Source organism: Chrysochloris asiatica, unplaced genomic scaffold, assembly GCF_000296735.1.
Source record: "Chrysochloris asiatica unplaced genomic scaffold, ChrAsi1.0 scaffold00027, whole genome shotgun sequence".
Lineage (NCBI taxonomy): Eukaryota > Metazoa > Chordata > Mammalia > Afrosoricida > Chrysochloridae > Chrysochloris > Chrysochloris asiatica.
In genome coordinates this window covers 8143437-8161766 of record NW_006408545.1, presented here as the reverse complement: position 1 = coordinate 8161766, position 18330 = coordinate 8143437, and the positions used below count along the sequence as shown (strand labels likewise).

General features: G+C 36.5%; 1 protein-coding gene across 1 annotated transcript in view; it reads right to left on the bottom strand.

The window, feature by feature from the left end:
- Nucleotides 1-18330, bottom strand: part of TRAPPC3L (trafficking protein particle complex 3-like) — a 51284-nt gene that overhangs the window by 30706 nt on the left and 2248 nt on the right. Inside the window, exons 2-3 of the mRNA XM_006839910.1 lie at nucleotides 16663-16760; nucleotides 13308-13407 (exon numbers count right to left, since the gene is read on the bottom strand). Coding sequence (XP_006839973.1) covers nucleotides 13308-13407; nucleotides 16663-16760 — 198 coding nt within the window. The remainder of the gene's footprint in view (nucleotides 1-13307; nucleotides 13408-16662; nucleotides 16761-18330) is intronic.

Genomic DNA, 18330 nt, shown 5'->3' with positions numbered 1-18330 from the left:
TATATATATATATATACAACACAGGCAGCATGTCACTATGCTTAAGGCACAACTTCCTGTGGCCTTGCCCTACTTCCCTGTAAAACAGACCAACAATTGACACTTGCCTCTTCTGAGGAGAGTTTACAAGGATTAATGAGATAATGCTGACAAAGGCCAGACGTTTTAATGAAAGCTGTTAATTATAAGTGAAGCATCAGTGGGTGAGTTCATAGCTCAAGTCTGACCCTTCATCTCTGTCAATCACTCCCACATGAAAAAGAGCATTGTGCTGGTGAAGTTAAAAGTATGCTGTTGTTAGATGCTATCAAGTTGGTTCCAACTCTTAGTGAGCCTATGTACAACAGGATGAAACACTGCCCAGCCCTGTGCCAATGCCACAATCATTGCTATGTGTGAACCCATGGTTTCAGCCACTGTGTCAATCCATCTCACGGAGGGTCTTTCTCTTTTTCAGTGTCTCTTTACCAAGCATGATGTCCTTCTCCAGGGCTAATGTGTCCAAAGAACATGAGACAAAGTCTTGGCATCCTAGCTTCTAAGAAGGATTCTGGCTGTACTTCTTACAAGATAGATTTTCTTCTGGCAGTCCATGATATATTCGATATTCTTTGCCAAATCCATGCATCATTTCTTCTTCAGTTTTCCTTACTCATGGGTTAGCTTTCACATGCATATGAGGCAATTGCTTGCATCAGGTGTACCTTAGCCCTCAAAGTAATATACCCTTTGCTCTTTGACATTTTAAAGAGGTATTTTGCAGAAGCTTTGCCCATTGTAGTGTGACATTTGATTTTTTGAATGCTGCTTTCATGGGCATTGATTGTGGATCCAACTAAAATGAAATCCTTGATGTCAATCTTTTTCAGTTTATTATGATGTTATTTATTGGTCCAGTTTTGAAGATTTTTGTTTTATGTTGAAACATAATCTACACTAAATGAAAGCCATAGGTTTTTTTTTTTTTTTATCTTCATCAGTAAGTGCCTTAAATTCCTTTTTAGTTATGTCAAAGAGATTTATTTCTAATTTAGTGAAAGGTAACTTTAGAACCTGAAATTAACTCTTTCAAAGGCAGAATACACTTTTTGTAATGGGGAACATTCTAGTTGTTTGTTTTTTCTTTTATATATATTTTTGTACCCATTGCCTCTCGAAGATTCTCTCATTAAATTCTTTCTCAGTCTTTTCTCCTTTAGTTTGACACATAGAAAAACATATTTCTGTTTCCACGTGGAAGATTCCATTGTCAGCTCAATGCACAGGTTCTTGTTCCAGGGCCTCCTGGAGCCCTTCAATCTGTTGTTGGGCAGCATGAGGAATATTCCCTGGACTCTTCCCTGCTAACAAGGGCCCATCTGAGGGGCCTGAACCAAAAATCAAATACGTTCTTTTTTCCTCTTTCTTCCCTTCTCTTTTGTTATTTCCCCTTCCTTTTCCCCTTTATATCACTCTTCTTTTCCTTTCTTTCAATGACATTTTTTGAGAATCTACTAAAGAACAAATCCTGACTTCTGGCAAGATGGTAGACTAGGCAGACATGATACATTTGTTGTTGTTGTTAAGTAAGTGCTGTCGAGTCGATTCTGACCCATATTGACCCTGTATAGAATTTTCAAGGAGCAGCTGGTGAGCTTGAACCATCACCAACCTTACAGTTCAAATGACTTGGAAGTCTGATGCATTAGCCCAGAGTGCCACACCAGAATTCCAGACATGCTACATAGACCCTCTTAAAAAAAAGATATGAGAGACCAAATAAAACAGACACAGGTGGAAATCCTGGAACTCTGAACTTAAAGGGAAAGTTTAGAGGAGTGGATTGAGTGCTAGCTGGAAGGAGAAACTGGGCAGGGATGGCAAGGCAGGAAGACTGGTGAATGGCCATTCAAATGCAGCATGACCATCTTGAACTTCTGTAAGTAGCTTTGGCATAGAAAGTGGCCTGGCAAAGCAGATTTACATGAGCAACAGAAAAGGGGACAGCAACTGTATTCATATAGCCCAGCCACAGCCATACACTCTGAAGCTCCACCCACTAGGAAAGAGCCAATAACAGCTCCCATGCTAGTTGGTCAACACCAGCCTGACTCACCCTAAGCTGAGGTGAATGAAAGATGAGCATAGACCAGTGCACAAATTCCATTTTCTAACTACATCCACAGGAGACAGACAGTGGGTGACAGCCTAAATACACATGAACATACAATCATCAATTAAATACAAATAACTGTTATTGTTGTTATGTGCCGTGTGCCGTGGAGTTGGTTCTGACTCATAGCGACCCTGTTCAGGGTTTCTGAGGCTGTAAATCTTTACAGGAGCAGAAAGCCTCATCTTTCTTCCACAGAACAGCTGATAGTTTCGAACTGCTGACCATAAGGTTCGCAGCCTGAGTCACAACCACTATGCTACCAGAGCTTCTAAAATACAAATAATACAACACCACAATTAAGTATAACCAGAGACAATAGACAATTTTGACTCACACAAAGAAGCAAAAGAGAATGGCTTAAATAAATGACCAAGATGCAGAGTAAGAAAATGTTTCTAAGGAAGAAAAGGTAATGAAGCTAACTAAAAATTAATTTAAAAGAATGACATTTAGGTACCTTCAAAGTACTAACAGATTGAGGAAAGCAAGGATAATACAGAAAAAAATTTAGAGGAATTCAGGAAAACACTACAAGAACAAGCAGATAAAATAAATGCACATTTTGAAAAAATACAAAATTTTCTATTAGAAATCCAGAAGATTAATACTAAGATTTCAGAAATGGTCAATACATTGAAAGGGCAAAGGAATAGATTTGAAGTAATGGACGCTTGAATTAGTGAGCTTAAACATAAATCTCTCAATACGAGTATGCTACAAGAACAATCCAGAAAAAGAATGGAAAAAAAAAAAAAGCCTAAGAGTTATGTGAGACACCATGAAGAGGAATAACTTATGGGTGATCAGAATTCCAGAACAAGAAAGAGAAATAAAAAGCATAGAGAAAAGTGACAAAAGAGCTGTTGGTATAAAATTTCCCTAACATCATGAATACAAACAAGAAGCCGAATGAATCCCAAACAGGATAGATACCAAAAGAAAACCACCAAGACATATAATCAAACTTTCCAAAACAAAAGACAAGGAAAGAATCCTGAGAGTAGCTTAAGAAAAACAAAAAGTTACCTGCAAAGGAGAACCAATAAAACAAAGCTCTGATTTTTCATCAAAAACCAGGCAAGCAAGAAAGCAATGGGGTGACATATGAAAAACTCTGAAAGAAAGAAAAGAATGCCAACTAAGAATCATGTAACCAACAAAGTTGTTCCCTCACATGGTTAATTTAGGACAGTTCCAGAAAAATAGAAACTAAAGGAATTTTTAATAACAAGGTCAATTTTACAAAAAATACTGAAGCGTGTTCTTTAGACTGATAACCAAAAACAACAAACAACCTGAGATTAGCATACATGACAACACCACCTGGAACTCAACCCTGGTATGTTAAGTGCTGTCCAGTTGGTTCCTACGTATAGCCGCCCTGTCTGAAGTGGCTGGTGGGTTTGAACCACCAACCTTCTGTTTAAACTGACCTTATGGTCTAGTACACTATCCTGTAGTGTCACACAAGGACTCCAATCCAGACATAGAAGTATTTGAAATAAAACAAACCTATAAGACAGAAAATAGGGAACTAGAGATCAATTTTGTAATGAAGTCAGCTACAAAGCAAAAAGAGGGAATAATATTGATACAGGACTTCTAAAACAGTGAAGTAGTTAACTAGATTTCAAAATTAAGTAGACTGTTTAAAATGGAGAAAAATTAATAAACTACAGGGTAAACAACCTCAAAGAAAATTAATATACTTTCACATCAAAATGAAAGAGGAAAATCAGAAAGATTCAGTAAACATTAAAACAGAGAAAAAGAGGAAGACCTCTAACGAAATGGATTGGCCAGGTGGTATCATTGATGGACTCAAGTGTGGCAGCGGTAGTGAGGTTGGCCCAGGATTGGACATTGTTTCGTTCTGCTGTGCATGGGGTCGCTATGAGTCGGTTCAGACTTGATGGCACCTGGCAACAACATTCTTAGGAAATTCCAAAAGACTCAGCAAGAAATTTATTAGAACTCATTGAAAGATTCAGCAAAGTGGCAGGGTACAATATCAACATACACAAATCAATTGAATTCATTTTCACTAATAAAGAGAGTTCTGTAAAGAAAATTAGGGAAACAATACCATTTAAAATTGTTATTGTTTGTTGCCATTGAGTCAGTTTTGACTCATAGCATAACAGAACTAAACACTATCTAGTCCAGTGCTACCTTTACAATTGTTGTTACACTTGAGCCCATTGCTGCTGCTACTATACAAATCCATTTCTTTGGGGAGGGTGTCTTTTTTTTTTTTTTTTTTCTCTGACTCTCCACTTTACAGAGCATGAGGTACTATTTCAGGGATAAGTCCCTCTTGATAATATGTCTGAAGTATGAGAGATGAAATCTCATCATCCTGGCTTCTAAGGAGCAATCTGGCTGTACTTCTTCTAAGACAGATTTGTTTGTTCTTCTGGCAATATTTCATTATTCCTCACTAACATGATAACTTAAGGCATGAATTCTTCTATGCTTGTCCTTATTCAGTATTCTTCTTTCAGATGCATATCAGGCAATGAAAATACCATATATTGGGTCAGGCACACATTAGTTCTCAAACTGACATCTTTGCTCTTGAACTCTTAGAGGTTTTGTGCAGCAGATTTGCTTAATGTAATACATTGTTTGATATCTTGACTGCTGCTTCTGTAAGTGTTGATTGGGGATCAAAGCAAAATAAAGTCTTTGAAAACTTCAATATTTTCTTCATTAATTTTGATGTTATTTATTGGTTCAGTGGTGAGGATTTTTATTTTCTTTACATTTAAGTACAACCCATAGTGAAAGCTGTGGTCTTCGATCTTCATCAGAAAGTATTTTACGTCCTTTTCACTTTCAGCAAGCAAGGTTGTATCATCTACATATCATAGGTTATTAATGAGACTCCTTCCAATCTTGATGCCATGTTCTCCTTCATATAAATCAGTTTCTCTGATTATTTGTACAGCATACAAATTGAGTTGGTATGGTGAAAGAATAAAACCCCGGCACACACGTTTCCTGATTTTAAATCATTCGGTGTCCCTTTGTTCTGTTTGAACGACTGCCTCATAGTCTATGTACATGTTTCTCATGAGCACAACTAAGTGTTCCAGAATAACCATTCTCTGCAATGCTGTCTATAGCTTATCATGAGCCACACAGTAGAAAGCCTTTGTGGAATCAATTTTTAAAAAGCACAGGTAAACGTCTTTCTTCTCTACTTTCAGCCAGGATATATCCACATCCTCTTCTGAATCTGACTTGAGCCTTTGGCAGTTCCCTGTCAATGTACTGTTGCAGCCATTTTAAAATTATCTTTAGCAATATTTTACTTGCATGTGACATTGATGATATTGTCTGAAGATTTCTGCATTCTGTTGAGTCACCTCTCTTTAGAATAGGTACCAATATGGATCTCTCCCAATCAGTTGGCCAAGTAGTTGTCATCCAAATTTCTTGGCAAAAATGAATGAGTGTCTCCAGTGCTGTATCAGTATTTTGAAAGATTTCAATTTGTATTCCATCAATTCCCATAACCTTGTTCTTTGCCAATCCCTTCAGTGTACCTTGGACTTCTTCCTTCAATACTATTCAATTTTGATCATATACTACTTCTTTAAACAGTTGAAAAACAATCATTTCTTTTTGATACAGTGACTATGTGTATTCCTTCCATCTATTCTTGATGCTTTCTGTATCATTCAATATTTTGACCATGTTGTTGTTGTTGTTAGGTGTCATCGAGTCAGTACTGACTCATAGTGACCATATGCACAGCAGAGTGAAACACTACCCAATTCTGGGCCAACCTGACTATTGTTGCCATGCTTGAGTCCATCGATGCTGCTACTTGGCCAACCCATCTTGTTGGGGGTCTTCCTCATTTTCTCTGACCTTACCAAACATGATATCATTCTCCAGCGACTGGTCCTTCCTGACATATGTCCAAAGTATGAGGGACGAAGTTTGGCCATCTTGGCCTCCAAGGAGCACTCTGGCTGCACTTCATCCAACATGAATTTGTTGGTTCTTTTGGCAGCCACTGCACTTTCAATATTCTCCTCCAACACCATAACTGAAATGCATTAATTCTTCTATGCTTCCTTATTTACTGTCCAGCTTTCATATGCATATGAGGTTATTAAAAATACCATGGCTTGGGTCAGGTACACCTTAGTCCTCAAGCTGACATCTTTGCTCTTCAACACTTTAAAAAGTTCTTGTGCAGCAGATTTGCCTAATGCAGTATATTGTTTGATTTCTTGACTGCTGCTTCCGTGAGTGTTGATAGTTGATCCAAGAAGAATGAAGTCCTTGACAACTTCAATCTTTTCTCCATTGATAAGAATGTTGCTTATTGGTTCAGTGGTGAGGATTTTTGTTTTTGCCCATAGAATTCCTAATATTGCAAGTCAATATTGTAAATATTTAATATTTACAATAGTCACCTCCCAAAATGAAATACTTGGGAATAAATCTAACCAGAGAACCAAATGACCTATACAAAGAAAACTTCAAAACACTATATTACAAGAAAACAAGAAAGACTTGCAGAAATGGAGGAATATGCCATGCTCATGAATAGGAAGATTTAACACTGTGAAAATGTCAACACCACCCAAAGTAATCTATAGATAGAATACAATCCCAATTCAGATTCCAATATCATTCTTTAAAGAGATGGAAAAAACTAATCACTAACTTTATATGGAAAGGAAAGAGACCCTGGGTCCACAAAGCATTATTATAAAAGGACAAAGTAGAAGGCTTCTCACTTCCCAAACTCAAAATCTACTACACAGTCACAATAGTCAAAATAGCCTGGCATTGGTACAATGAAAGACGCATAGATCAATGAAACAGAATCAAGAACCCAGAAGTAAATCCATCCTCCTACTGTCAGTTGATCTTCAACAAAGGACCAAATTGCATTAAATGGGGGCTGGGATAGTCTCTTCAAAAGATGGTGCCAACAAAACTGTAAGTCCATTTGCAGAAAAATGAAATAAGATCCATATCTCATACTATGTAAAAAAATGAACTCAATATGGATTAAAGATGTAAATATAAAGCCTAGAACTAAGAAAATCATCAATGAAAAAATTGGGACTTCTTTAGGGGTTCTGATGCATAAAAACACTACCAAACATAACTGAAAACACACTAACAAAAGACAAAATAGATTATTGGTAACTCTTAAAAATTAAACACTTATGTGCCTCAAAGGATTTCACTAAAAGAGTAACAGGAGAACCAAAGACTGAGAAAAAATACTTGGCAATGACATATCAGACAAAGGACTACTTTCCAAAAATTTTAGAACACTTCAATTCCTCCACAAGAAGACAAACAATCCAATTAGAAAATGGGCAAAGGACATGAATAGACACTTCACCAAAGAAGACATTCAGGCGGCCTACAAACATGAAGAAATGCTCATGATCATTAGCCATTTGTTGCTGCAAATCAAAACAACAATAAAATATCATCTTACTATAGCATTAATAGAAAAATGTGAAAAAAAAAAAAAAAGAAAAATAATGTTGACAGGGGTGTTGAGAAACTGGGGCCCTCCTTCACTATTAATGGAACTGTAAAATGGTGCAACCACTATGGAAAATGGTATGGCACTTTCCAAAAATGTTGGTAATTAGAAATACCATATGACTCAACAATTCTTCTACCTCATATTGTGAAAGCCATGACATGAACAGATTTGTGCACACCCATGTTTATCACAGCAATATTCATAATAGCAAAAAGATGGAGACAGCCTAAATGCCCATCAACAGAAGAATGGTTAAAAAAACTTTGGTGCATACACACAGTAAAATACCATGCAACAATGAAAATAATGACAAATCTGAAAAACTCCTCACAACATGGATGAAACTGGAGGACATTATGCTGAGTGAAATTAGTCACAAAAGGACAAATTTTATATGAGATCACTGTTATAAAATGTTAATAAGAAAATGTTTTCTTGACAAAGAACAAATCCTTTTAGGTCTTGCATAAACGTATACCCCATACTGGCATAATTAACTTTTGCTTTCAGCTTTATATATTTTTCTTAAATAGCTAAGAGGACTTGAGGCATATCTTGGCAGAGAACCACATGTACCTGGAAGGTTTTATGTGAGACTTCCAATCGACTGAGCCACTTCTAAAGACTTTTATGGGATATTTGATAGTAGCTACTTTTAGGTTGATGGTGCTTTTAAAAAGTTATTGCTTAAATAGGCCTTTTGTTTTTCTACTTGGGAAACCTAGTTCCCTTATGTTTTTATAATTAAAATTAACTTTTGAAATCATGCCTTTTGAGTCCACAAGTCTGCACTCAGAGCCAAGGAAAGACAGTAAAAAGCTGAAAAATCCTCCCTTGTCACTTCTGGCTGGGGCACAGTTAGATTAACCCCAATGTCTCCAGGACAAAGGGAATTCCAGAAGTGAGCATATTTCAAATGAACTTTGTTCTTTCAATGTTTCACAGAGAATAATTCCAGGTTCTTCATACTGAGTTGATACATATTTTTACCTTTATTGGTTACTACTCTTTACTCAACCATTTTTGTTTTGTATTCTTTTAATCATCTCTTTTTAAACATAGAAAATACTTGCATATTACTGTTGTTGTTAAGTGCTGTCAAGTTGGTTCCGACTCATAGCAACCCTGTATAGGGTTTCTGAGGAGTAGCTGGTGAGTTTGAACCACCGACCTTGCAGTTCAAACCAACTTTGACTTCGAATGCTTATCCTGTAACACCACATATGTGTACCGTATAAAATACACACATATACCAATAGATTTCAAAAGGTTCATGGAGAAATTTCATTATCTTTTCATTTCATTTTTCATGAACTTTTTGAAGTACCCTTTGTGTGCATAAATTATATATGTTGTATATAATAATATATGTATTTATATTCTGATTTATATAAGTATATGTTTATATAATTTTATATAAAATCATATTATATATATTTAGAAGACTACATTAAAATTTCCTCTTTTACTGGCTCTTTGGAACGAGTTTCTAAATCAACTCTTGCAGTTATTTTTGTCTTCAGTTGTCTAAAATCTAGCAAGCAACCTTAAATATATAAGTTGTTTTTGTTAGGTGCCATCAAGTCACTTCTGACTCATAGGAGTCCATATACAATAGAACAAAACACTGCCGGTCCTGCACCATCCTCACAATTGATGTTATATTTGAGTCCATTGTTGCTGCCATCTCATTGAAGATCTTCCTCTTTTTCACTGCCCCTCCCTATTACCAGGGACTCCTGGTGTGGACTGTAAATCACAAGGTTGGCAGTTCAAACCCACCAGCTGCTCGTCAGAAACACTACACAGGGTTGCCTTGAGTCAGAGTAGACTTGATGGCACTTAACAGCAACAATCACTTTACCAAGTAAGATGTCCTCTTTCAGGAATTGATCCCTCCTGACAACATAGACAAAGAACAAGGGACTAAGTCTTGCCATCCTTGCTTCTTAAGAGCATTCTGGCTGTACTCCTTCCAACACAGATTTGTTTGTTCTTCTGGAAGTATATGGTATTTTCAATATTATTCACCAACACCATGATTTAAATGCATCAATTCTTCTACATTTTTCCTTATTCATTGTCCGACTTTCATATGGATAAGAGGTAATTGAAATTACCATGGTTTGGGTCAGATCCATCTTAGTCCTCAAAGTGACAACTTTGCTCATTAACACTTTGAAGAGAGATTTTACAGCAGATTTTCTTAATACAATACATCTACATTGTTTGATTTCTTGACTGCTGCTTCCATGAGCATTGATTGTAAATCCAAGCAAAATTTCAATCTTTTCTTCACTTATCATAATGTCATATATTGGTGTGAGGATTTTTATTTTCTTTACATTGAAGAGCAATCCATTCTGAAGACTGCAATCTTTGATCTTCATCAGTATTTAAGTGCTCTTAATTCACACAGTTGAATACCTTTGCATAGTCTATAAAGCACAAGTAAACATCTTTCTGGTATTCTCTGCTTTCAGCCAAGATCCATCTGACATCAGCAACAATATCCCTCATTCCAATGAGATGGACTGGCACAGTGGCATCAGTAATGGGTTCAAGCATAATGACAATTGTGAGGTTGGCCCTGGATTGAGCAGTGTTTAGTTCTGTTGTGCCTAGGGTCACTATGAGTTGGAATGGATTTGATGGCACACGACAATATAATATTGCAAAAACCATAGATAGATTTGGGAAGAGTCTATATGGATCATTTCAAAGTGATCTCACCATCTTCACTTCAGAAAGAGTGTCCTTACTAATCCAAAGGCCCTGAGTTCCCAGGAGTGTTACAGAATACAATGCAAAAGAGCACAACCATCTAAATGTATACATTTCAACTACATACTTTCCATTTAAATGACTATAAAGTCTTTGAGTACTGCCCAGAGAGTTGCTTTGGTGGGAAATGTCCTAGTTTTCAGATCAGTATCTTAGTTATACACTATCAATATGTTGTTAAGTGCCTTCGAGTCGATTCCGACCCATAGCAACCCTGTATAGGGTTTCCAAGGAGCAGCTGGTGAACTTGAACCACCGACCTTGCAGTTCAAACGGCTTTGCAGTCTGACGCATTAATCCCACACAGCGCCACACCAGGACTCCACTATCAATATAGATATTGATACTATCAATATAGGAAAAAAATATTTTTAAACCTATCTGGTGGTGGTTTGTGGTTGTGTGCCGTGGAGTTGGTTTGAACTCATAGTAACCCTGTATAGCGTTTGCTGGAGCAGAAATCTTTATCTTTCTCCTGCGATTAAACCTATTTAGCAGTAATGGTAAACTCACTGCACTAGGGTCAGAAGACCTAGTTTCTAATTTCAACCACTTGATTTATCAATCATAATATACTAAAATATTATCATAGTAACAATAATTTAATTTAGAATCACAAAACACTGTGTAGTGACTGCCATTCATTTAAGGACTCTTGGTATGGCACTGTAGGATCTGCACTGGACTTCAAATCAGAAGGTCAGCAGTTCAAACTCACCAGCTGCCCCTCAGAAACCCTATACTGGTCGCTATGAGTCAGAATCAATGCATTGGCACTTAACAACAACATTCTTATAAATAATTAATATGGCAACATATAACAATGTTAAAGTAAAGAGTTGAAAAGAAAAATGAGACTGACTTAATCGGTCCGTTGTGGAGACCAGGAAACAGTACACTTGGACCTCATAAATATCTTGCATCAATGCATACTTTCTTGTGTCCCACAAATTCAGAACACTTGGTTGATATTTGTAGGCCTGGATCTTAAAGGAATTCTGGGTAAAGATACATTCACCAGTCTTGTCTTATATGTAAGACATTTGAGATTATCCTAAATGATTTCAAGTTGTCCCTTATGCAACAGAGCTGTGAAAGTTCTTGGACTGCATGTGTTTACAAAACCTTTATTTTTGTCTTGGGAAAGAAAACACTGGTCTGGAATGACTATAAAAATATTCTCTGAGTTGGCCAGAGACCATTTCCTTCCATACACTGAAAATTTATTTAAAGAAATTGGCATGGGGTAATATACATTGTTATGGGTTGAATTGTGTCCCCCAAATTATATGTTAGAACCCTAACCTTTATACCTGTGAATGTTGGGATTAGAGTTCTTATGGATTTCATTGTATTTCTTGAAAATTTGTATTAGTGTGAGTAGTGTGGGTATTTTCATTTTTAAATAATTATCTTCCATTTTGTGATATGATATATTTGTCCTCTGGGTTGTAAATCCCAACCTCTATGATGTTAATGAGGTTGGATAAAATCTGTAGGATTAGGTTGTACCTTGAGTCTATCTCTTTTGAGACATAAAAGAGATTAAACAGGTGAGCAAAGATGGAGGGACCTACTACCACCAAGAAGGAAGAACCAGGAATGGAGAATGTCCATTGTACCTGAAGTCTCTGTGTTGTGAACCTTCTAGACCCAGAGGGATATTGATGACAAGGACTTCCCCTAGAGCCAACAGAAAGAGAAAGGCTCTCTTTGGAACTGGCACCCTAAATTCAGACTTGTCACCTCAAACTGTGGTAGAATAAATACCATTGCGGTATATCTGTTATAGCAGTACTAGATAATGAAGACAAAGGTTTAGGATTCTCTTTGTCATGTTAATAAGACCATATCAGTGTTGATGTTGTTAAGTACCATCAAGTAGGTATCAACTCATAACAACTCTGTGTAGGGTTTCCCAGGAGAGGCTGGTGGGTTTGAATCTCTGATCTTGCAGTTCAAACTGACCTTGCAGTTTAGTGCTTTATCTTACTTACAGTGCCACAGCAGAACACCCATATCAGTGTAGGATGTGTCATAAACCTAATAATTGCTGAGTTTTAAAAAGGGCAGCACAGATAAAGAAATCAGCAAGCACAAATGGAGACAAGATAAAAAACAAACTCAGCCCACTACCATAGTGTTGATTCAGACCCTAGCCACCCTATAGGACAGAGTCAAGCTGCTCCTTAGGCTTTCTGAGACTGCAAATCTTTATAGGAGTAGACAGTCTCATCTTTCTCCCATGGAGTGGCTGAATGGTTTGAACTACCAACCTTGTGATTAGCAGCCCAGTGCTTAACCCACTGCCCAGGAAAATATTGCCAAGGAATTGAGGAACACCAGGATTATAGAAACTGAGATAAGGCCCTTCCCCTAGAGCTAACAGAGATATTTTAGCCATAGCTGGTGTGCTGAATTTGGATGTCTAGCCTCCTAAACTGTGAGAAAATCAATTCCTGTTCTTTAAAACCACACACCTGTGGGATTTGTGTTATGGCAACACTAGGAAATTACAAATACACAAGTTGTCCTATTTAAAAATCACAGCACAGTCTTCTTCTATCTATTTTCTCAAATCATTTTCCCCAATGTAAAACATACACTCTACCCACACCATGCGTTCAAGAAAATCTATAGATGCTTAAATGCCTGGAAGCATTTCTCTTTCAGTTCACAGCAATGTTATTTCTGTGCTGAAATAAATGCTGTTTGATTACAATCCCCTTTGTCAGTGCCTAACAAACATAGATGAAACCTGTCAAATCAGAAAAAACAAACAAACAAAAACACTAAACCAAAGAAAAAGCAAAGATAAAGCTAAGATTCATTTACCTGTGCAATGATGTCTGTAATTTCTGAATAACTATGGCATCTTCTCACACAGGATCGAGCCAAAAAGTCTTCCACCAGCCGTGTTCCAATGCCATATCCCCTGTGGATAGTGGAAAGAATACCACCTGAAAATAATATCTAAGTAGTAAGTCTATCAGTGATTAAAAATCGATGTAACTATTTAACACTTGCAGAAACTGAAGCAAAGATGACAAGACAAATGGCTGTTTGGCAGTGGGCTTCTTATTTGACCCTAACTACAGAAGCATAGAGTAACACAGCTAAGAAATATTAACAAGAGGAATATGGCAGAATCAAGGCTGGGCCAGACTTGACAATATACATTAACATGAAAGAAGGTTGGTACCTGTAGCTTAGTGCTTCTCCTTGGTAACTAACTTTCTCAGCATTAACTATTGACAGAAACAGGATAAGAGTCTAGTTAGCTTGTCTGCAACAAATTATGATTACTACATGCTCATGCTTGTTAGCATAGTGTAATGGTAGGAGGACAGGTATGTCCAGGATAGGCTCTGGAAGAAATGGAATGCAAAGAAATACATGTTTGTTGTCAGGGAAGATTTCAGCAATTGAAAATCTGAATTTTACTTTAAAGAAAAAAAAAAAAAAAAAAAGACAAATTCATTTTGAATTCCAGGGAAACTGAATCTATGGATTCTAAGGAATGCATATTATTATTTCCACCCACAGCAAATATAATAGTACCTGAAGTATAAGTCTGAACTAATTTTTTTGAGATGTGATAATACTACCGCTTGTGTAGTAAGAGGATTGAGCATACACCATCAATAAGATTCACTGAGAAATTTGGGTATTTCTGAGGAATATAAGAACTCTGTCTCTCTATTTCAATCTAGGTGAAGAAATATGACCTTAATGTGGAATTTAAAAGAACTAAGACTTCTTTTGTCAAACCTCAGGCACAAAATCAGTCTGTTAATATCACAGCCACGAGTACATAAACAAATGAAACAATTTGGATGAACAACCTAGGTTCAAGAGAAGCTCATCATATTGTACAAACAAGAATTTCTCCAGGGTGTCTAAAAAGAGGTGAGGATTTTGGAGACTGAATGATTGAGGGAAGATTGATTCACTGTCAAAATATTTATTATTCCAATGAGATACTCTATTTGTAATTCTACATGGTGGTGGTGGTGGTTATGTGCTGTGAGGTTGGTTACAACTCATAGTAACCCTACAGAGGGTTTCTGAGGCTATAATTCTTTACTGGAGCAGAAAAACCTCATCTTTCTCCAACAGAACAGCTGGTAGTTTCGAACTGCTGCCCTTGAGATTAGCAGCCTGACTCATAACCACTACCAGAGCGCCTTACAATTCTAAATAGATAAAAATATTTAATTTAGCTTACTTGACTTTCAAGAAAACATACTTTAGTAAACCTAGCCAGCAAGTTCACATAGAAAAGATCTTAGAGAACAGAATGCCCACAATATGCACAAAGTAATTGGAATTTTAAAATAGTCCCAGTGTTTTCTAATGATCAGGATGTATATTCACAGCAACTGGGAAAAGTGATGGGAAGGGAACACTCTGAACAACACAACATCCATATGTATCTTACTTTGGTTAAGGAATATATTTCTGCAAAATGGATACTTTATGCTTCAAATTAAAAATGTAAGATGCTCTTAGGAGAAGCTATCAAGGCATCCAAATGTGAGCTACTTCTTTTCTTAAGGCAAAGTCTTTTTTTTTAGTCTATCAAAATTCATTCTTTACTAAGAGTTCCTTCATATTTGTTAAAATGTGCATCCAATTAGCTAACCAGTGTGTTTTTAGTCAAATAAAGGAGCTTCCTTTTTCAATTATTCCACAAAACAATACAAGAGCTAGAAGCTGACTACCAACCCCTGACAACCCTATGGAGTTGACATAGTCTGAGGATGTACAGCTGAGGAGTTTAACGAAGAAGGAACCCTGGTGATGCAAGCACTAACAGAAAGGTTGGCGGTTTGATCCCACCCAATGGCACTGCAGAAGAATGATCTAGTGATTTGCTTTTGTAAAGATTATAGCCTAGAAAACCCTGTGGGGTGGTTCTACTCTGTCACATGCAGTTACTACAAGTTAAAATTGACTTAATAACATCTAATAACAACATAAAAAAAAAAAAAAACATGTGGACCAAAATAAACATAAGACAATTTAAACAAATAAACAAACCAAAAACACTTTACAGACAGAAAAAGGATAAGCAAAATTATTTCTGAAGGGAGGAAACCACGGGTTCAAAAAGAGTATCTTCAAGCTTTCCTTTCTGTTGTCTGTCTTCCAACTGGAAATACAACGAATCTTTTTAAAAAGCTCTAAAATGCTCAAGTACGCTAAATGTCCCCTCCAAACTACCTAAATAGAAAAAAAATCTTCTAACCAGTATATATTTTCCAGAATCCTTTTCAAATCCTAATTAAGAGGTTCAAAATACTGATTGATATTTTCTTGTTGGGCAATGATATAATGATCAAATAATTATTTTGAATAAAATAAAGTTTGTATACAAGGAATGTCCATAAGTAAATACAAGAAAAATGTACTTTATTTTTTAAATAAGGGAATAAGTTTTATTATTTTTTATGTAAAGCATCATCATTGTAAAAGCATTCAAACAATAAAAGCCTACATAAAAAATAAAAAAAATCTACCTCTTACCCATAGTTCCATGGAGTTTTGATGGAACAGTGATTAAACACTAAACTAATAACCAAAACTCAGTATTTTGGACACATGGACTGCTCTATGGGAGAAAAGACCTAGCCATCTGCTCTGGTCCTACAACAGTGTGGGAATCCCTATGGGACAGTTCTACTCTATCTATAGGGTCACTAAGAGAGAGTTGACTCCACAGCACCTATAACTTCAATCCCATAGCTCTCTTCATTGAATCAACTATTATGAGTCTTTTAATTTTATTTTTGCATATCCCTCCATAAGTAGTCCATGCTTATATAAACATATATTTGTACTGGAAGAAGCTGTATTAGAATAAAAAAGTGCAAAGAAGAATAAAATTTGATATTCCATCATATTGCTAAAAGAACAGTTTGAATTTTTCCACACTTATTTCCTTTTAAGAATGGTTTCTAACTAAAAAGAAAATGTTATATGCTTGATAGTTGTGGAAACAGTTCCTTCCCATTCCATTCCTATTTATGCTGTCAACTGTATGTGGCAGCTGTAAAATATTACATTCAACTTTAAGATGTGATTCTTTGAAATGGAACAAGTGTGAAAGGAAGAAAATAGAGAGTAAAACAGAGGTGATATTAAGAAATCACATGCATTCCTCAAGAATGGAAGCCTTCTTACTTACATGTTGTCTAAATATTTATTGACATCTTCATCCTTTTCATAATCCTTACAGAGTTGGGCGACCAGAGCTCCATAGGTCAGGACAAACAGATCTTTGTTCTAGAGAAAAAAGGATGATTTCATGTTATAGGCAATGTTACAAACAATAAATGACTATTTTTTCCTTCCTTCTTTTCCTTCTTTCTTTCTTTACTAAATTTTGGAGTTGAAGCAGCCTACAGATAATCTGTTCATAGTTTTCCACCCTCCTAATATAAGAACCCCTGGTAGCATAGAGTATTATGTGCTGGGCTGCTTACCGCAAGGCTAGCAGTTCAAACCCACCAGCTGCTCCACAGGAGAAAAATGAGGCTTTCTTTGTCCCTAAAGATGTAGTCTTAGAAACTGTATACAGAAACCCACTTGACAGTGAATAAGAACTCATTGGAGCAACAAATTGTTCTCATATTTAAATACACTGCTGGTGGGGGAGGGGGAGGGAGAGAAGGCTGTGAAATAAATGTCTTTATATCAGAGCATCTTTTTATGCATTTGCTTACATAAGGTCAAATATACCTTCATGGAGGAAGTCTCTTTTTATACTAATTGTGAATATAAACTCCTATTGTTTTAAAATCACCTGTGATATATGCCTACCCTGTTTTCCAATGGAAAGATTAATTGGTGAGACTTCTCATGAGTCTGCACAATCCCTAATGGATTCCAAATATGCCAAAGAGACCTTCAAGATTAGTCCAACAGTAGCAGCTAATTTCTGAGGTTTTTCTGGTTTTCTTTTTACTTAGAGGAAAAAAGGAAAATTTTCACTTTCTATATAGATCTCCAAGATATGTCCTAATTTCAGAGTGATTTTAAAATAAAAGATAAAACTGAGGACTAATCAGGTGTGGTTTACTTAGATATGTTGAGAATACAGGAGACAGAAAATATATAACTTAATCAAATCATTTGTAAAAGTTGTTCTTTTTTGCGTCTGCTATTTAATACCATGTGTTAGAGGGAAGGGGGATCTATCTGAAAGATAATTTATCAGTGTTCTCACAGATGGTATTCAATAGCAGAAGCAAAACACTAAAAATGATTTGATCAAGCTTTGTATTTTCTGTTTCCTATATTCTCAACATTTCTAAGTTGGAGTCCTGGTGTGGTGCTGTAGGATAATGCTCTGGACCGCAAAGTCAATTTGAACTGCAATGTCAGTGGGTCACTATGAGTCAGAACCAACTTGATGGCACTTAACAACAACTCACACTACAGTGCAGGGAACAAGGACTGAGGACTTGTCCATCTAATCAGCAAGTGTCAGGGTCAAGAGGCAGGCTCAGACTCCAGGCTTCTACTCTGTCAGCATTTACCCCTGGGGTGAATAAAGAAGTACTGTTTGGAGCAGAGGTAAACATGGGATAGCAGGGAAGAGGCACCTCTGCTGATGGAATGCCTCTCATGAAATTAATCTTACTTTGAATATAATCTTGTAGTTTCATAAATGGGCAACGTGGCTCCAGGTTAAAAAGGGTGCCCTCACTTCTACACCCAGTATCTTGATTAGTCTTATGTGGAATGGAAGCTAAGACCTGATACTGCATATTCATTTTCATTCACTCTCTCTATATATTTAATATATATTCTCTCTCTCTCTCTCTCTCTCTCTCTCTCTATATATATATAT